The 21,651-nt window shown below is 42.6% G+C and overlaps 1 protein-coding gene across 1 annotated transcript in view; it reads right to left on the reverse strand.

The window, feature by feature from the left end:
- LAMC2 (laminin subunit gamma 2) overlaps nt 1–19,426 on the reverse strand; it is a 62,971-nt gene extending 43,545 nt beyond the window's left edge. Inside the window, exon 1 of the mRNA XM_082401360.1 lies at nt 19,168–19,426. Within this exon, the coding sequence (XP_082257486.1) occupies nt 19,168–19,246 (79 nt within the window). The 5' untranslated portion in view covers nt 19,247–19,426. The remainder of the gene's footprint in view (nt 1–19,167) is intronic.
- Between the last annotated feature and the right edge of the window lie 2,225 nt (nt 19,427–21,651).

The following is a 21,651-nucleotide window of genomic DNA, read 5'->3' on the forward strand; positions in this document are numbered from 1 at the left end:
CAGGACTTTCAACCATTTCCCAGGTCATGATTTCTTCTTGATGCCCCTCCTAGGAACAAACTCTAATTTTCACTGTCTTTAAATGACCAGAATTTATTCCAGTTCTTCAAGTGTGGTTTGAACAGCTCAGCTTACAGCAGGACCAGATATTATAATTCCATGGATGAGCCTAACATTTCATTAAACTCACAGCATATGAAGTTTGCATTCAATTCAAACTCCCAGGGCTTTTTCACAGAACTGGTGCCAAGCTGAATCTTTCCCAAAAAATGTTTGTGTAACCAATTTATTGTTTTGGATTTCTAACAGATGTACCACACAGCTGTCATGTGCTGTGAAATTTCTACCAGGTACCTCATTAGGCACAATTAGGAGCTAAATTCACCAGCCAGAGATCCTTGGGAGGTTACCCAGCTGGGTCACACACTGAGCCAATGCCCTCTCTACCCCGGATGACTTTTGGGAGCAATCTCAAAATAATTACAAACTTTTCATTGTGTCTTTTTTATTCAAAACAAACTTTTTGCTGGTGGTAGTTAATTTCATAAGGAAATGATATATTTTTAGAGCACTACTTTAAAAACAGATAACCTTGTTATAATCTTTTTTTTAACCATTTCCCTCTCCTTCTGTCCTTTCTCCTTTAAAGCTCTACTATGAAAGAATTGATGTTCCTCTTTTAAATTCACAGCCTTCAATGGAGATGCAGTATAGTTCCAGTAAGGGAGGCCTTCAGCCAGCATCTCCACTCTGGAACTCAGCTACAAACCTATCGCTAAGCTACCCTCCTGTTCTCAAATGGGTTTCCCTTTAAGCCCAGGGTTATGCAGGCTGGAGTGAGGGGACCTGTGGGCCTCAGGCCTGGGGAATGTATTGGCCGCCTGTATCTGCAGTATGTGAAAATGCCAGGAAGCAACTCTCTCCAGCCTTGCCTGTGGGACTCTGAAGTTACCAGGCTGCGCTGAGCTCAACACTTAGCTGCACTGCACTTGGCTCACTATCGAATCTTCCAAACATTCACACCCAGAGACTGAGGAGAGAGAGTCTGCTCCTTTGGCATGGAATAATCTTTTCTGTTCTTGATGCATGTGAAACATGGCCTCTCTCAAATCATCTCCCAAATTTAGACTAACTTCCCTAAGAGCAATTATTATTCATTCTCACTGCTGGAAAAAAAAAATCTTTATTTTTCAGATTCCAGAATATTCTTGCAACTGGGCTTAATAAAATGGGCCTCCTACAGCTTGTGCCTGGTCTTTTTCATTCTGTGACTGATTTCTGCCCAGCCACTACCAGGACACGTTGGTTGCCAAAGGGCACTGTCAGGCCAGGAGGAAGGCAACAGGGAGCAGTGGGGACGCTGACAAAAGGGCTAAAGGAAGAAGCAGCACTTCACCTCGAGCCAATGGGAGCCCCATGGGAATGATGCCTATTGTAATCAGCATTTCCACTTAATGTTTTTTAAAGACAGAAGTCTGGCTTTGGGTATGAAATCTATTGATTTTTAAAGGTTGGCCAAAAAACATATAAAAAATTTTTTTAAAATAAAGCTGTGTCCAAGGGCAAATCTTTGCACTGGACTCTGCTCTTCTAACAGACTGAAAACACATCTCATGCTTTAGAGAAGGAAATATAAAGCCCTACTGTATGGCACAGTGCCTGGTCCATAGTAGGTATTTGAGGTATTTTTAATGAACAAATGAATGAATGTTCTCTTGAACTTCAGGAAACCCCTAGATGTGTTTCTACCATCTCCAGGACTCCATGCGGCCCCATATGTCTGGACATGCTTTAAAAATACACATACCAGACTTGTGGTGCAGTGGTTAAGAATCTGCCTGCCACGGCAGGGGACATGGGTTCGAGCCCTGGTCCAGGAAGATCCCACATGCCACAGAGCAACTAAGCCCGTGCGCCACAACTACTGAGCCTGCGCTCTGGAGCCCACAAGCCACAACTACTGAAGCCCGCGTGCCTAGAGCCGGTGCTCCGCAACAAGAGAAGCCACCAGTGAGAAGCCCGCGCCCCGCAGCGAAGAGTAGCCTCCGCTCGCGGCAACTAGAGAAAGCCTGCGCGCAGCAACGAAGACCCAATGCAGCCAAAAAATTAAAAATTTTTAAAAAAAGAAAAAAAAATACAAATACCAGGGACTCCCTTAGCGGTCCAATGGTTAAGACTCCATGCTTCCACTGCAAGGGGCACGGGTTAGATCCCTGGTGGGGGAACTAAGGATCTTGCATGCTGTGAGGCAGCAGCCAAAAAAAAAAAGTAAAAAAAAAAAAAAAACAAATACCAATATTTAGCAGTTACTCTCTTCCCTGTTAATTGAGGGGATAATTTTCTCCATACGACCCCAATCCAGGAAATAGCCTTTCTTGGTAACTTATGATTTATTAAGATTCACAGACATAAATACACACCTATAATACACTTTAAAACAAGAGGATATGCTAAAAATGCTTTTTTTTTTAAATAAATTCATTTATTATTTATTTATTTTATTGTTGGTTGCATTGGGTCTTCATTGTTGCACGCAGGCTTTCTCTAGTTGCGGTGAGTGGGGGCTACTCTTTGTTCTGGTGCGTGGACTTCTCATTGCGGTGGCTTCTCTTGTTGAGGAGCACGGGCTCTAGGCACGCAGGCTTCAGTAGTTGTGGCACGTGTGCTCAGTAGTTGTGGCTCACAGGCTCTAGAGCGCAGGCTCAGTAGTTGTGGTGCTCGGGCTTAGTTGCTCCATGGCATGTGGAATCTTCCCGGACCAGGGCTCGAACCCGTGTCCCCTGAATTGGCAGGTGGATTCTTAACCACCTCGCCACCAGGGAAGTCCTAAAAATGCTTTTGATTATACTTTCCTTCCCTATGTTTAGCCTTGTTCAATTTTATGTCTAGAATTTTTTTCATTTTTATTTTGTAACCTACTTGCTATTCTTCCAAATTTGGAGTCAGCTGTAAATTTTATAAATATGTTGTCTAGTTTCCATCGGGGAGCCTTGACACAAAAGCAAGTGATGGAAGTATAAAGATGGGGGTCTTGGACATGTCCTGGGTCGGCTGGGAATCATCTGTCAAGGTCCATTCATCCAATAAATATAGATTGAGCATCTATGTGCCAGGCAGTGTTCTAGGCACTGGGGATTTAGAGGCAGACAAAACCAATAGATGTCCCAGCCTTCATGGAGTTTTCATGCGAATTGGAGGAAAAGAAAATAAACAAGGTAAATAATATAGGGAGAATATGTGGATAGCAATATTTGTTAAGGAGAAATACATAAAGCAGTGAAAGGAAATAGGTAGCTGGAGGTGGGTAAAGTGAGTAGGAAGGGAGGGTTAAAAAGTGCCATATGCTGGTTTACTATTTTATCTGTACTTTGATATTGGTCTGTTCATGATCATTGGCTATTTGTCTATCAGGCACAATGTTTTAAATTATCATGAATTATTTCTATAACAAATGTATCAAACTATTCACCTGTCATTTTGTTGCAGATTTTCCTTTCCCTCTCTGGATAAATCCCCTTTCTCTCCAAAGGACCTCACTGATAGATTTTGTTTAACTGATTCTTATTCCTTTTTCTCCTTCCTTCTGGCCTCAATGAGATGTACAATTATTTCATTCATTTTGGACACTGGGACTTCGTGAGCCAGCAAGATTTCTTTCTTTTTTTATTTTATTTTTATTTTTGGCTGTGTTGGGTCTTCATTGCAGTGCGCGGCCTTCTCATTGCAGTGGTTTCTCTTGTTGCGGAGCACGGGCTCTAAGTGAGCGAGCTTCAGTAGTTGTGGCTCGCGGGCTCTAGAGTGCAAGCTCAGTAGTTGTGGCACACGGGCTTAGTTGCTCCACGGCATGTGAGATCTTCCCGGACCAGGGCTCAAACCTGTGTCCCCTGCATTGGCAGGTGGATTCTTAACCACTGTGCTACCAGGGAAGCCCTGAGCCGGCAAGATTTCAATAAAGGGAGTTGCAATGTTTTATAAATATATATATACTAAATATATACTAAATAAATATATACTAAATTAAATATATAATAATAATAATAATTAAATATATACTTAAATATATACTTATTTGACATTTACTGGGCTTTGTCACATACTCATCACGTTATCCTTGTTTTCCTCACTTCACCATGGACAGGCACGGGTCCAGGACCTGGCATTAAGCTATCACTGTACCAGAAAATACAGAAACAAATCGGACTCAGACCCTGAATAGACCTGAAGCCTTATAGGGTCTAGGAATTAAAAGCAGCAGGATCTTTCTCCCTGTTTCACTGAACTCTGTATCATAGGAGCCATGTCCTACCCACTACTCTTACTTGACTATTCATTTGTATTGTACTCTTTCCAAATTAGGGACATCTCTTCAAGGTTTTGTCTTATCCTCTCTCCACCCCCTCACTCTACCTCATTAAATCCTTGCCCCGTCAGCGGGGAATGATCTCCACAGCTAAAGGAGCAAGATTCATCAAGTTCACCTCAAGCCCTGCATAAACAAATCGGAAACAGAATCATTTTACTGATTTTCATGTATTTCTTTCAGTCTAGTAAAGCGTGGGTGGTAATTGTGTCTGACTCCGATGTATACTGCTTCTTTGGCACTTAAGCATTTATTATCATAATAACTATAATAGCATACCATCACTGACCCTCAAGGTGCTTCTTAGAAAAGCCTGTCTGGCAGTCAGACACAGGCTGATCTGCCCACCACCACCCACGCTCCCCCCCAGGAGGAAGATCCAAGAGTTGGAAACTCCACAAACAATGCAGCAACGTGGGCGGACCGCCTCAGGCTCACCTAACACTCCCACCCTCGCTCAAACACACAACTCTAACGGGTCAGGACAGGAAGCTCAGGGGCAAAGGCTGTTTCCAAGCTGTATCCTTCGGAGAATGAAAGGAAACTGAAAATATTTCCTAGGGTTGTACTCGGGGCAAGGTCTTGGTATAATCAGCATCAGTGGCTGCAGTTCATCGAGACCTCACTTTAAATTCCCCAGAGGAAACATTACAAGCAATTACAAGAACGTTTCAACAATCTGGCATTCATATGGTCAATTGTGTACAAGCAGATCCTCTTTCTATTGTTCTAAATGTAAAAAAACACAGCTCTGCTTTTCACCAAGCTGATCTAATTTCCACCTTCGTATGGTGGAACATCAATGCTTTTTAGTGTTCTAACAGTAACAACAAAATTTAAAATCCAAACTCCTTTCAAAAACCCTGAAGATTCGGCCCTGCTGACCTCTCCAACTTGACCTCGGTCCTCTTTCTAGCTCTTGTTCACTGGACTCCAACACACAGACCCTCGCACCCACGAATCCTGGGGTGCACCAAGCTCTTTCCCTCCTCGGGCCTTCAGGCTTGCTGTTTCCTTTGCGTGGGCACTACCTGCTCACACCCTCCCTAAACCCACGCGGCAGCCAGAGAGGTCTTAGGAACATAAATTAGATGGTGTTCGGTCTCTACTGATAACCCTTTAAGAGCTTCTCCCTCTGGATGCCCACAGGTCTTCATCCCCATCTCTCTCGGCACTTATCACTTTATATCCTGAGTCATCACTATTTGTGTACATGACTTACTTCCTCTATAGCATTTCTCACTTTTGTACCCCATAGTACCTAGTACAGGGCTTGAGACTGTGACCGGTGGATGAATGGCTGGCTGGAAGGATTGGTTAGCAAGAAGGATAGATGGAAGAATGGACAGAAGGAGGAAAGAAGGGAGGGAGGGAGGGCGGAAGGAAGGAAAGCAGGCAGTCTGACTCTAAGAAAAGCCAAACAAGAACTGGAACTTACAGAAATCTCCCAGGACTCTAGGGACCCAATATGAAATTTTCTCAACACAATACATAACATTTTCATTGTCTACATATAGGGTATTCAGTGTAAAATAACTAATGTCTGTACCCAAAAAATACATGGTGAGATGAGAACAGAAAGAATTGTGAGAGGAATGTGATACTTTTGTTAGAAGGAGTTGTCTGAGACTTTCAGGTTGCTGCTCTCACCGGATGAACTATTTCTGTGCCAGGACTGCCTGTCTTCTGTGTGTGAGCCCGGAGCTGCCATCTCAAAGGGCAGCACGCCTAGGGCTGCGCGGGAGGAGGGACGAGGGGAGGAGGCAGGCTTGAGACCATGAGATCAGTTTGCCGTGATCAGGCAGCCTTGACAGGTAGTGTACTTGGCCGCTGTGTGGGACTATCTCAGGAGCTAGGAATCTGATCGTCATGTCTGAACCGGACAGTGTGTGCTGGCTGCTATTACGTTGAACTTTGCTGCTCTTGCTGCCATTTCAGCTGCTCAGTGCACTAATACTGATTTAGTGAAACAGCAGCAAGTTTATAATAAGTTGCCCGTAATCTCCTGTGGATGAGTCCACGTATAAACCACTTAGAAACCGTGCTCAATTCTCTTCCTTATTTAGAGGAAAGGTATGTGCCTTGTGTTTCATTTCCGGTATTTTGTGCCCTGCATTCCCTTGCTGAGACATTGAATGTTTTTCTCTCTCCTTCCTTTTTGAAACTCTCCTCCCTTGGATACTATGGTGCTGTACTGTACTGTACTTCCCCTTGGCTTATGACCCTCACCCCCTGCCCCATCCAAGTCTTTGCGGGATCCTCTCCTTGCCCCAACTCGAAGTGTTGGTGTTCCTCAAGGCTCAGTCCTGAACCTCCATGCCTCTCACTGAAGAACTCTCTCATCCAAGCCAAGGGCTTCAATAACCACGACGGGTATTGACATACCAAGATACTTCCCTGGCCCAGAATTCATTCTCAACTCTAGACCCTCATGCCCAGTCATCCACTTTACATTTCCAGCTGATTGTCTCAAAAGCTGTTTACACAAAATATGTTTAAAACCAAACCTGTGATTGTCATCCCTTCAAGTCAGAAAGCTGGGAACTATCCTTATAGGGTCTCCATCTTTCTCGCTTGCCTCTATTCTATTCAACTCCCAATTTTATTGATATAACTGTCTACATAGCTCAAGGTCACCCAACTCTATCTCCACTATGGCCACTCTAGACCAAACCCCAGCCACTGCTTGCCTGCAAAGCTTCATAACTGGATCCCCTGCAACTTCTCTTGCCTCCCTCCGCTCAGTAGTCAGAAAAACTTTTCCAAATACAAATTTTACCAATACCTCCCTGCTTCAAACTCTCTGACGCCTTTCCTTTACTTTTGGGATAAAGACCAGAACTCCTTAACATTGCCTACAAAGACTTCCACGGCCTAATCCCATCTGCTTTTCCAGCCTAATTTCACATAACACTCCCCACTGGGACCTCCTCATCTCTCTCCCATTCATTTCACTTATATTTCATTTTAGGTCTTGACTTCCTCTGCTTCTTAAAATTCTTGCTGCAGAGGACAAGCGTCATGGTGGGGAGATGCGGATTGGGGCTACCCAACCTCAACCATCCTCTTACCTTTGGTTTGTTCAGAGAAGTTATGCTAAAAATTCAATCTTAATTTATTATTATTTAGATATCATTCCCTTCCTCTGAGTCAAAGAACCGGCCTCATGTACACTGACAACCTTTTCTGCTCAAAGATAGCAAACTTTACCTCCAGGAAGTCAGCTATAATGAGGCCCTTCATTAGGAAGTCCAAATGTAAATGACTAGATAGAAAATGGTGACTAAAAGTAAAGGTGAGAATAGTATACTCTAAAAAAATCCTGACAGATGCTCATTTTCAGAAGAAAAGCAATTGTTGAAATTACCTCCAAATCTGAGATACTCAGGATGACAAGATGAGTATTTTTCTTAAATTATAATAAAAAGATGAAAATGCTCATATTTTTTAGATTTAAAACCTCCTGCATGAGATTTTTCTTTCCAAAGCTTAATATGTTTCTCAGCTTGGGTAAATGCTTTAAAACAAAATCTGAACATTTCATCATTTAAAGTGATCTTGAATTTTATGGTTTGATGTGTGACTGCTTCCAGTTTCAGATTCTTCAGGTCTGTCACAATATGTTTTCTAACTAGAATAAGAAAACGGAAATGTCACGTCCCTCGCTAAGAGTTTTTTAACTGAATTCCTTTCTCTGCCTCACATTTTTCACAGCTGTCTTTTAGGCCAGCACAGCCAGGACCACTGGTGCCCTATCCTGCCTGATCGTTTGTTTCCCTGGACGTGTAAATGTCCAAGCAGTGCAAGTTAGCCTGCGACGTGAAGTGCTCTGAGGAGAGAAACAACAGAGGTCAGTACTCTAATTGCATGGGCAATTTTGAAGGCTAGAACACGGATTAATCTTTTCAACTCTAAGTCATCAAGAGTCAATGAAACTCAGATCACCACATTTTCCTTTTGAATGACTATGGCTTAAAAGCAGTCACCTATTTTCATCAAGAGTTCATAGCACATTTTATTATAACCTAGACTTAGAAATGGCACACGTGGACTGTGGGTGACTCAGCCTGGTGGGGGCTAGACCAGGAGACCACACCTGGAGATGTCTTCCCTAACACCCCACCAGGGCCCAGGCAGACAGTGGGGAGAGGGAAAGAAGCCCCAGTGAACAGAGAGGTTGGGGATGCCAATTTTTGTCTGAGTAGCAAAGGTGAGAGGGAAGAGAAGGTTAGGACACAAGGGACACAGGAGAGGCTCCCTTCTCTTACACCCGGCGTCTTTAAGGGCTCGACTCCGAGACAGCTGGTGTCAGCTACAGGGTGTGATCAGCGGTGATCGCGGTGAGGATTCTATCATCGCATGTAACCCTACACACTTCTGACCACAGAAATTGCTGTAGAAATTTCTATATCTCCATGAGATGATCTGTAAAGAAAAGCATCCCAATACAGAAAGCACATCGGACTGTTAATCAAAGAGCATAGTATTTTTTTTTAACATCTTTATTGAAGTATAATTGCTTTACAATGGTGTGTTAGTTTCTGCTTTAAAACAAAGTGAATCAGTTATACATATACATATGTTCCCATATCTCTTCCCTCTTGCGTCTCCCTCCCTCCCACCCTCCCTATCCCACCCCTCTAGGTGGTCACAAAGCACCGAGCTGATCTCCTTGTGCTATGCGGCTGCTTCCCACTAGCTATCTATTTTACATTTGGTAGTGTATATATGTCCATGACACTCTCTCACCCTGTCACATCTCACCCCTCCCCCTCCCCATATCCTCAAGTCCATTCTTTAGTAGGTCTGTGTCTTTATTCCCATCTTGCCACTAGGTTCTTCATGTCCTTTTTTTGTTTGTTTGTTTTCCTTAGATTCCATATATATGTGTTAGTATACTGTATTTGTTTTTCTCTTTCTGACTTACTTCACTCTGTATGACAGACTCTAACTCCATCCACCTCATTACAAATACCTCCATTTCATTTCTTTTTATGGCTGAGTAATATTCCATTGTATATATGTGCCACATCTTCTTTATCCATTCATCCAATGATGGACACTTTGGTTGCTTCCATGTCCTGGCTATTGTAAATAGAGCTGCAATGAACATTTTGGTACATGACTCTTTTTGAATTATGGTTTTCTCAGGGTATATGCCCAGGAGTGGGATTGCTGGGTCGTACAGTAGTTCTATTTTTAGTTTTTGAAGGAACCTCCATACTGTTCTCCATAGTGGCTGTATCAATTTACATTCCCACCAACAGTGCAAGAGGGTTCCCTTTTCTCCACACCCTCTCCAGCATTTATTGTTTCTAGATTTTTTGATGATGGCCATTCTGACTGGTGTGAGAAGATACCTCATTGTAGTTTTGATTTGCATTTCTCTAATGATTAAGGATGTTGAGCATTCTTTCATGTGTCTGTTGGCCATCTGTATATCTTCTTTGGAGAAATGTCTGTTTAGGTCTTCTGCCCATTTTTGGATTGGGTTGTTTGTTTTTTTGTTATTGAGCTGCATGAGCTGCTTGTAAATCTTGGAGATTAATCCTTTGTCAGTTGCTTCATTTGCAAATATTTTCTCCCATTCTGAGGGTTGTCTTTTGGTCTTGTTTATGGTTTCCTTTGCTGTGCAAAAGCTTTTAAGTTTCATTAGGTCCCATTTGTTTATTTGTGTTTTTATTTCCATTTCTCTAGGAGCTGGGTCAAAAAGGATCTTGCTGTGATTTATGTCATAGAGTGTTCTGCCTACGTTTTCCTCTAAGAGTTTGATAGTGTCTGGCTTAACATTTAGGTCTTTAATCCATTTTGAGTTTATTTTTGTGTATGGTGTCAGGGAGTGTTCTAGTTTCATACTTTTACATGTACCTATCCAATTTTCCCAGCACCACTTATTGAAGAGACTGTCTTTTCTCCACTGTATACGCTTGCCTCCTTTATCAAAGATAAGGTGACCATATGTGCGTGGGTTTATCTCTGGGCTTTCTATCCTGTTCCATTGATCTATATTTCTGTTTCTGTGCCAGTACCAAACTGTCTTGATTACTGTAGCTTTGTAATATAGTCTGAAGTCAGGGAGCCTGATTCCTCCATCTCCATTTTTCGTTCTCAAGATTGCTTTGGCTATTCGGGGTCTTTTGTGTCTCCATACAAATTGTGAAATTTTTTGTTCTAGTTCTGTGAAAAATGCCTGTGGTAGTTTGATAGGGATTGCATTGAATCTGTAGATTGCTTTGGGTAGTAGAGTCATTTTCACAATGTTGATTCTAAAAAATATGGAACGCTTCACGAATTTGCGTGTCATCCTTGCGCAGGGGCCATGCTAATCTTCTCTGTATCGTTCCAATTTTAGTATATGTGCTGCCGAAGCGAGCACGAGCATAGTATTTTTTGAGCACTTGCTACATGGCCCAGGAAAAGGTATCATATGCCCCTTTAAGAAGCAGCCGAAGTAAAGGACATTAGAGAGTCCAGGATGGCTAGAGGCAGCCCCTGAAGCAATGAGGACCAAAAGGAAAGAAATCATGTACGACGAGTCTGAATAAAGAAAAGTTTAAAAGGCAATTCTGATTTGTACTGAAATGCTTTTTGGAGTATACATTAAATGTGGTTTTTCAATTGCTTAAATTTGTGTTTTGTTGGCTCCTTAAAAAAAAAGTTACCTAATGATTCTTCCTCTTTAAACCATTCATTGCTTTCATGAACAAGATATTTTTGTACAAGGAGATTAGCCACAGATTTTTTGCTATCACTACATTCCTTCACAAAGGTACACACATTTAGGTATGTGCATGCTTACGATGCACCACTAGACTTCTTAGTTTTGCCAAAAGAACGTGGTAATTCATGTACATTGCAATGTTGGAAAAAGTATGAAATGCATTTATAACACCTTCCTTAAAGATTCATTGCTGAAAAAAATCCATTTGAAAATTATAAATTAAAATTGTATTGCTTAAAGACAGAAGAATGAATTAAATGGTCTTTAGGAGTCCAGCCATTTTTATCTATCCATAAAGAGAAGTAGCAAATATTCTAAGAAGAGTTTGGACCATGAAGCCTCCAGCAGGCAGTGGGAGCAACGTGTCCTGCAACCCAGTCGGACAAATGGGCTGCTGCTCTGCTGTCATTTCCCACGCCAGGTCATCTGTGGCCTGGGTTCTGTCCCCTCAGATCTCAGCACGTGAAGACCCCCTCCTACCATGTCCCATGTACAACCCCCTGGATGAGGCAAGAGCGGCAGCTTTGGGATGCTGTTGGATCCACTGCTCTCACAAAGTAGACCAGCCTATTGAAATGAGAAATGATCTTTAAACATTAGGAGTTTCCTTTATTCAAGAGCAAAACGGGTAGTGATTTGAAAGAGCAGTAAATATGTATGAAGCTTAATGGTCAATGCCCTGGCCGTAAAACTGAAAGACTTCAAAATATATACCAATAGTCTCCAGCAGAGAGAGAAAATACCTCTGGACACAACGATACTTAAATAAATTCAGGGATTTCCCTGGTGGCGCAGTGGTAAGAATCCGCCTGTCAATGCAGGGGACACAGGTTCGAGCTCTGGTCTGGGAAGATCCCACATGCCGCGGAGCAACTAAACTTGTGTACCACAGCTACTGAGTCTGGTCTCTAGAGCCCGCGAGCCACAACTGCTGAGCCCATGAGCCACAACTACTGAAGCCCCCGTGCCTAGAGTCCGTGTTCCACAACAAGAGAAGCAACCGCAATGAGAAGCCCACGCACTGCAACGAAGAGTAGCCCCCGCTCGCCACAACTAAAGAAAGCCCGCGCACAGCAACAAAGCCCAACAGAGCCAAAAATAAATAAATAAATAAATAAATAAATAAATAAATAAATAAATAAATTCAAAACATTGACAGGTGAAGCAGAAAGGCTTATTGCTGTCCCTCAACTGTCCTGAGCCACTTGGTCAATTCCAAGCTGTGTGATAATCTATAAACAGAGTTGAACAAAGAGAAGAGGAAACTTGGTAGTCTGAAATCTGTTCTCTTGTCAGGGCCCCAGAGACTGGAATTTGTGCTTGGTTTTAACCTGCTGTTCGCTGACATTTTTAAAGGAAAGGCCACTCTACTGACTCACACAAATAGAGATGTCTGAACAGATGTTCCATCTAGAAGCATAAGGGATGTTCTTATAATACATCAAGATTCCATCGGGTCTGAAAATTGATTTAAATGAAAATTCTTTAAAAGAATGAGAAATAAGCCAATGGGATATCTTGTTAAAGAAAATTAAACTAGCAATTGAAATCTGATTCTGTTATTAACTGCCTGGCTCTGGTCAAGGCAATCATTTTCCTGTGCCTCAATTTTCCAATCTATAAATGAGGCTCGTACATGCCGGAGTCCAGCTCTGTTATAACCAACCATGAGAATTTGGACAGTTACTTTGCCTCTCTGAGTGTCATTTTCCTTAACTATAAAAGGAGAAGCTCCTGTAGAGAACCCTTAAGGGCCATTCTCATTTAGTTCCATGATGTTGTAATAAGAGAAGAAAGTGGTGAAACATGCAAAACTTTTTGAAGAAATACCCCATATAAGTGCAGCTGAAGATTTCATCATTTTTCTAATGTTTAAATTAGTGTGGGAAATGATTTGGTTGCCATTTAATTTTTTTTAGAATATGAATATCCATATTCACACAGTGAATTAAAAATAAAATCTGGAAAAGAAACAGTTGGGTTTCTGTAAGTGGTCGACAAGCCTGAAGAAGTCCAGGATATGTGTACATTTGCCCAATTGATCTCCACCTTCCTCTGATACGGCAGGAGTCCTCACGTGATCAATGTTAGAGAAAGAACCAGTCTTTTCTTCTTTCACGACATAAGGAAGCACATGATAGTTGGGGAGGCACATATACAGACAGAGAGTCACCCAGAGACACAGAAGAGACTCAGCTTTTGGCTTTGGGTGTGATTCAAATATTACATCATGTACCTGGGGGTTATATTAGAACACAGCCAAGTAATGATTCAGTAATCTGCTATGTCTAATTTGTGACTAAATTAGAGTATTCCAGAATCTATGGAGTTCCTATTTCTACACTGGTCTGTAATAGATGGTTCAAGTCTTGTCCTTGGAAATTTCTCTAGGAAAAAAAATGTCAATATGGGCTTCCCTGGTGGTGCAGTCGTTGAGAATCTGCCTGCTAATGTAGGGGACACGGGTTCGAGCCCTGGTCTGGGAAGATCCCACATGCCGCGGAGCAACTAGTCCCGTGAGCCACAACTACTGAGCCTGCACGTCTGGAGCCTGTGCTCTGCAACAAGAGAGGCCGCGACAGTGAGAGGCCTGCGCACCGCGATGAAGAGTGGCCCCCACTTGCCACAACTAGAGAAAGCCCTCGCACAGAAACGAAGACCCAACACAGCCAAAAAATAAATATTAAAAAAAATAAATAAATACATAAGCTAGAAGATTTCACAATGGCTGACATGGAAGCTAGAAGAAAAAAAAAATGTCAATATAGTTGAGCCACCAAGAACTTAAATGGGAAAAATATTCCCAGGATGGCCTCAACATCTTAATTTCATGCTCCTGACTTTCCCATAAACACTGATCACAAATCAACATTCATCCTCAGCTTCTTTGATCAGTGGAGCTAAACCAGTGGCTGCCAGAATCCAGTTCAGGGCACTCAGAATTTAAGCTTACATAGGAATCTCCAGCTTACACTCCAACCCAATTCTATACTCCCATTTACTATATATACTAGAATATAAGGTGAATATAAGGTCACATTTAAGTCTTTTCAAAATCTCTCGTATTATACAGCACTTTCTCAATTACTTCATTTTTAAAATAAAGTATTATTTGGGGAAGACATGTTAACCTGAAATGACCTCAATCAATGTTTTAGGTATTTATTAGCAAGAAAGAGGCCAAACATAATTCTCATAATTGTTCATCATCCCACAGTTGTGAGTGCTGAAAGTCGTCATAAGTAAGACTTTCAAGATGATCATGCTGTGACGATCACAGTGTGCGCTTCGGGATAATTTAAAAATCTTTTTCATGTTCTGAAATGGTGTACATTCCAGTGACAGCAGCAAAAGCAAACTCAGATAGAGCTGTGTCTCAAGTCACCTGGTCTGAAGTAGAGAAAAAACTGCATTAAAGTGGCTTTAGGAATATTAAAGATGGAATTTGAATATAATTACTACATGAAATGTAAGTGAACAAATGCATACTTCTAAGTTATTCTTTTACAGATTATGTGACTTTAAATATGTTTGCAAAACTAATTTACTAAATTAAGTGTAAAGAGACACACGACCACTGCATCTATATTGCTCAATGTTTCATAATCAAGTTAGCCAAACTGGGACTTCCCTGGCGGTCCAGTGGTTAAGATCCCGTGCTCGCACTGCAGAGGGCATGGGTTTGATCTCTGGTCGGGGAACTAAGATCCCACATGCCGTGCAGCGTGGCAAAAAAAAGAAAAGGTTAACCAACCCCCTTTTTTTTTTTTTGATGGTGTGAGAGGGAGATCTTCCCATTGAGAAGTGAGAGATCATCTTATGTCGGGGTCATCGTATACATGGGCCTGTTCTAGAGACTAACAGATGTGCTGAATCTATTATATGTGATGAGGTCTGGCTGACAAAAGGCAAAAAGAAATGATATGAAACCCAATCTTGAAATTCCAATCCGCTTTGGGTTCCTTGTCAGGAATTCCATTTGTTTCATTGGGTAAAATTTAGGGTTCATTTCGGCCTGAGCCAAAGGGCTCCTCATCACCTTTCCTGGACTAACGAAAGGAGCCTCTTCCAAAACTTTACCACTTAAAACACAAAAGGCATTATACTGACATTCAGTACTGGCAGAGCAGTTAGTTATATAATAATAATATCAAACACGGTGAGTGTTTACTAGGCACTGTGCAAAATGCTTACATATAATACTCGCAACAATTTATTACCCTCATCTCAGAGATGAGGAAACCGAGTAACACGTGAGGTAGCTTACCTCAGCCCCTTAAGTGGTAAACGACAGTGCTAGGATTTGAACCCAGGCAGTCTTACTACAGAGCCTGCACCCCTACGCATGATGCTGTCCCACTTCAACAATTTAATAACAGAATCTATGAGAGTGTAAACCTTTCCAGGGGTCCATTCCACTCTCCACGGCACTTCTTTTCTAGCATCAGGCCATGGGAGAAACTAAATGAGTGATTTAAATAATCTTGGATTCTGAGCTCACCATTCTAGAACAATTGCTTTAAAACTTACCTGATGGCTGAATCCAACAGTGTCTCTTAGTCCTCATTCTTTGTGCATTAATATTTCTACCTCTGAGTACCATTTATGACTCTTACATTGGCGAAACTCTTCCTTGGGCTAACAAAACTCTCCTCTTTCTTGATTCTCCTCTAGCCTCAATGCCCCTTCCTCCTGTTCTCCTTCACTGTTCTTCCATCTCCTTGTTCAGTGTTGAGGTTTCTTTTGTCTCTTTGCCTCGGGTAGTCTCATCTATTGTCGAGGCTTTGTTTTCCACCTTTGGGCTGCCAACTTTATATTGTTTGAATTTCTTCTAAATTTCAAAATCATAGCTCCAGCTGTTCACTGGACATCCCCACTTGCATCTCAAATACAACAGATCCCCACAGAATCTCACTTCCTTCGCTTCATCCATCGCCCAGCCTCGCTCCCAAATCTGTTCATCTCTTATAGTCCTCATTTCCTTTAACGGCATCACTGTCTAACCAACTACACAAGCCTGAAGCCTGGGACCCATCTTGGACTCTTCCTCATTTCTCACAATTTTCCCTTACTATTAGCCCTAACACACGCACACACACATTGGATCACCAAATTCTTCCAATTTTACCTTCTAAATGTCTCTGTGATCTGTTTCCTCTTTACTATTCCACCACCATGAGGTAAGCCCTCATCACCTCTCCTTTGGATTATTGCAATGGCCGTTTGTTTGCCTCTCCTAGCTCACCTCCATCCTCTAAGCCCTTAAGTGAGTGATCTTTTCAACATGAATCTGACCACACCCACCCCACTTACAAAACATTTGCAACCGCAACCCTTCTTTGCCTACAGGGTACCAACCTAATGGCACAGACTGGTACGTAAGGCTCTTCACAACCAGATTCTTGGCTACATTTCTAGTCGCATTCTTATCTCCCTTCTCCAGTCATACCTCCCCAAGTGAACTATGATCCAGACCATTGGAGCTACACCCACATTCACACCAACTGTGAGCTCCTGAAGGGGAGTCTCTATCTTTCTTAACGACCTCTAAACATCTGAGTTCACTACATCAGACTTTGGCATCAGACTTTTTTTTTTAATTAATTTATTTTATTTATTCATTTTTGGCTGCGTTGGGTCTTCGTTGCTGCGCGCGGGCTTTCTCTAGTTGCAGCAAGCGGGGGCTACTCTTCGTTGTGGTGCACGGGCTTCTCATTGCGGTGGCTTCTGTTGTTGTGGAGCACAGGATCTAGGAGTGCGGGCTTCAGTAGTTGTGGCACGTGGGCTCAGTAGTTGTGGCACGCGGGCTCAGTAGTTGAGGCGTATGGGCTTAATTGCTCCGCGGCATGTGGGATCTTCCCAGACCAGGGCTTGAACCCGTGTCCCCTGCATTGGCAGGCGGATTCTTAACCACTGCACCACCAGGGAAGCCCAGTATCAGACCTTTTGAAGAAACGTGGTTCTAGGCATTTTAAGGCACCTTACAGTAACATCTCACCCTTTCAGCAGACCTGCAAGTGATACACAGCACTATTGCCTCCACTTAACAGGCAAAGAGCAGACTCCAAGCAGCTGAGGAACCTGAATGGTTACGAATAAGGGACCAGTAAGTGAATCAGCCAAATTTTGAAGCCAGGTCAGGCTGACTCTAAAACCTGTGCTTTAGCTGAGACCAACTCTGATTATATCTAACACCATAATTTCACCTGCAAGGGAACACCCAGGAAGCAACATCACTGCTTTAGGCTCGCAGAGGTGCACGCAGGTCACTTTGGGAGGTGGCAGGCACCATACTTTCGGTCCAACTCTCACTACATTACAGCATCCCATAAATGGGAAAGCATGTGTGCTCTAGCCTAACACAAACTTTTCGCACTCTCATTGAGCCCCAAATGAAGCCCTTTGAGAAGGCAGCCTAGTATTTTAAGTGGCCTGTCTTTAAGGATGGGGAAAGTCTGGAAATGAGCCTAAACACTGCTTCTGACTTAATGACGTAGATGGAATACTCAGAGCTTGTCCATCCTGGAGAAGTTAGAGTCCGAACTCTGTCCTCTTGAGTCTGATTTTATTAAACAGTTTATTAAACAGTTATTTTATTAAACAATTCATCACCCTACATATTTGTTTCTGTTATCTAATGCTAACGCACACACATACACTCAGCTACAGCCAAAAAAGGAAATTGCTTCAATAGTTACTCATTATATAAAACATATGTAACTTGTTCCCTTATTACTTGTATAACGTGGTCCCTGAAGTTCCAGTCTAAGAACCGCTGGATCAAGTGCCAGATGTGTCTCTGCCAGTAGCTGCTTATGTAGCTTTGTGCAAATCCATTTCCATATTTTCTTTTTTTAAACCAAGGAATTCTAGTAGTTGATCCATAAGCAGTTCCTCTGAATTCTAATATTCAAAGACTGTTCTTACTTTTAGGATGTTTCTCACTAGGTTAAAGTTATTTATTCTGAGGGATGCTAACCCACATGATCATTTTCATAAGTGGTTTTTAAATGGTAGTCAAGGATGATGGGTTGGAAGTTAATTCCAATATTATCTTAGAAAAAAAAAAAAAAGACTGTATCAAATGCATTCAAACACACACTAAAACATTCATGCCATTCAAATACAATTCAGGCAGCATCACCCAGACTGCAAAGTAATAATTGAAATATCTAAGATAATTCCATGTACCCATGAACCTGGTCCCATGTTCACACATGCACATGTGTGAAGATGGCTCTTGGACCTATTGAGATAATTACTGAAATGCCATCAGATACAAGAAGCAAAAATAAACCTGAGAATTTGGGGTAATTACACAGGCAAATATCATTGGTAAAACTAAGTGACAACTAAGTAAAACTTAAGGAAAACACCCTTTATATGTTGTCATAGCTGACACATGCATACAGTAAACCATTGCTAGGTGCCCAGAAAGTTTTGTTTATAGGAGTTGAACTTCTCATGAAGTGACAGCCACTGGGTGCCCTAAATAAGATCAAATGACCTATGACATAGGTGCCCAATAAATGCCTGTTGAATGAATATTACGTGAAAATACTATAAAAAGTAATGTTATGCAAAAGTAAAGCATTGTTAAGACTCTTAACTCATTTTCCATTGCAAAGAAACGGGAATTCCAGAAGGATGACTGAAGAGATTCCTTTTCAATCTTTGTGGGGCTCACAGTCACAGAAAGCATTCTCACCAAAATCCCATCAGTAAAAACACACATTGGGAAGAGAATTTACATACCAACATGTTTTGCTATTACTGATCAAACAGAAGCCCTTTGATCAAAAAAGCAATCAGGAAGGAACAATTTTAAAGCAAGGAAAACCCTGGTTTGGCACGACCTATTGGCTTCATATTTTAAAATCAGACAGCTTTATACAGTATTAGTAAATAATACATAATATTATTGTAAACCAATCTCTGGAGGAGCCCCGGATGGGGCAGGAGGAGGGAGCTCTGAAGAGGTTCTCACAAAGTGGGGCTCCTCGGAGGTGCGTGCCGCCATCACGGTCTGCAGGGAAAGGCCAGTTCCCAGCCCAGGGCTGCGCCGTTCCTCCTGGAAGGGACTCACCTGGCGTCCTGGAGTTGGCCCGGGCTGCAGGCAGGAGGAGCGAGAAGCAGAGGCAGCAGCTGAGCCAGAGCGCAGGCATGGCCGGGCCGGGCCGCGCAGTCAGCCGCTGCAGGGGTGCTGCCCTGAGCGTCGCGGCTGGGAGCTTTCACTCTGCGCTCCGCTGTGCCTTCCTTTTCCCTGATCAGGTGGTTTTATCGACTCTTCTACCTGACTCAGTCCTGACGGGAAGAGAGCGTGTGTTTCAGGGCGTGACTCACCTGTGAATAAGGAGGACCCAGCCCTCGGGAAGCAGACAAACACACAGCACACACGGAGCTGTAAAAGCGCTCACCCCAGCTGCCAGGCTCCCCCCTCGCCGCAAGAAGGGCGCACACCTGGCCTGGGCCGAGGGTGTGGTGCAGAGGCTGCGGCCCAGGGATCCTTCTGGAGGAATGTGCCAGATCCCCCTGAGCCCTCCTTCTCTCCCAGGGTGGTCCAGGGCAGAATTCGGAGGTAGCTAGCAGCCTGCCCCTTCCTCCAACTGGGAGGCCCAGTCTCATGTGTGCAAATTCAGAAATAAGTCAGCAGCTGTGATCAGCTCTGGTCTGAAAGACAACAAGGAAAACAGGCCAGTCCAACAGTCACAACAGGGTCCCCTTTACCCTCCAGCCTAGGCTCAACCTCTCTCTGAAATACAGTAGCCCTGCCCCAGCTTATCCACTCTGGTGACACATCATTCTATGCCTCACCATCACCTGGCTGGACCAAGGTTCCTCTCCTGGGTCCCCATAACTTCTTGATCACCAGGCCTAGTAACTCATTAAGTCATCTGTTGACTGGTGGGCCTCCCACCAGTCTGTACTAGGCTAGGTACCATTCTGTATCACTAACAACTAGTATATTATCCAGCGTGCACTTGGTGCTCAATTAGTGTTCTGTTGGATTGAATAAGAAAGAGGATCCAGATTTCATATTCTTTTTACATCATAGAGCATATTTCTCATGCCATTCTCTATGGGCCCTTTAGAAAATATCTGTAGAGTCCAACTGTGGGTATCATCCAAGTCCATTGTCCTAGGTGAGTAAGAAACTGCAAGTGGTGTATCCTACATTGTCCCTTTCCCTAGGGAGGCTGGTGGCACTAATTCAAAGAGGTGGCTGCCAAGGAGAAAGCTTTGGTTCCTACTAGAGATTTTTAAATTGCCAGAGGTATTTTATATATATATATATATATATATATATACATACACACAATCTGTCCAAAACAATCACCCCTACTTTTCATCATCAAGGCCTGCAAAAACCCCCAATAAAGCCCCCAATAAACTATTGTTCACTGACTAAATAAATGAATGGGTGTTCTCTAGATAGTTCCATACATGATAACAACATAAGGCAACAAACAATGCAAAATAGTACATGATTAAGTGTCAAAGGGTATAAGATTTCAGTTTATGCATGTAATCAAGGCCAGGTTGGGCTGTCTGGACAGCTAGGGATGGCTTTGTACAGCCCATGGAGCATGAACCAGGTGCTCAGGAATACCTGGGATCTGAATACAGCACCAAGGACCCATAGGAGTGAGGTAGGTTACTGCAAACTGGCCAACACCTACTCTAAAAAAAAATCTCCATCAATAAAAAATGAGGACTAGAAAGGAAGCTCCAATTTTCTTATCCCAAGCTTGATTTTCTTTTATTCTGTCCATGATTCAAAAAAATAAAGATTCTTCTTTCCCCAAACTCATTGTGTCTGATTACTGCTGAAGTTTCAGGTCACAGAGACCAGGTATTTAGAATTTTCCCTTCTAGTATCTGGTGCATTGTAGAGGCTGAAATCATGTCCTTGAGTTGTCTGTTCCTTGTACGCCTACCCATCAGTGATGGGCAATGCCCCCCAGCCCTGCAGGAACAAGGAGCAGAGCCCTGCAAAGTAAAGTCTTGAAGGTAATTTCATTTTAGTACAGATTACTATAGTTTATTATATCTCAAAAGTTGGAGCAGATAATTTCCAGCTACCATCATTTTTGGATAGTAATAATTATAGCTAAAAAATATACAGTACCTATTTGCCATCATTGTTGTAAATCTTTTATACATAACCCTTCAGTCTTCAAAACAATGCTACGAAACAGATGTACTATTAATTTCCCCATTTCACAGATGAGAAAAAGAAAGGTGCATGGAAAGACATGGAAAGATCAAGCAACATGCTCGAAGTCACACTGCTTGTAAATGGCAAAACCAAGGTTCAAAATCGGACAATCTAGTTTCAAGTCCATGAGCTCTTTGTTAGGTCAGATTAAAAAGCACCATAAAAGGGAATTCCCTGGAGGTCCAGTGGTTAGGACTCCGTGCTCTCACTGCCGAGGGCCCGGGTTCAATCCCTGGTTGGGAAACTAAGATCCCACAAGCCAAAGGGTTTGGCCTAAATAAATAAATATATACGCCCCCCCACCCCACCCCCCAAAAAAACCATGTATATTTCCCTCTGCCATGCAGTCTG

Source organism: Balaenoptera borealis (genome assembly GCF_965194805.1).
Source record: "Balaenoptera borealis genome assembly, chromosome: 1".
NCBI lineage: Eukaryota > Metazoa > Chordata > Mammalia > Artiodactyla > Balaenopteridae > Balaenoptera > Balaenoptera borealis.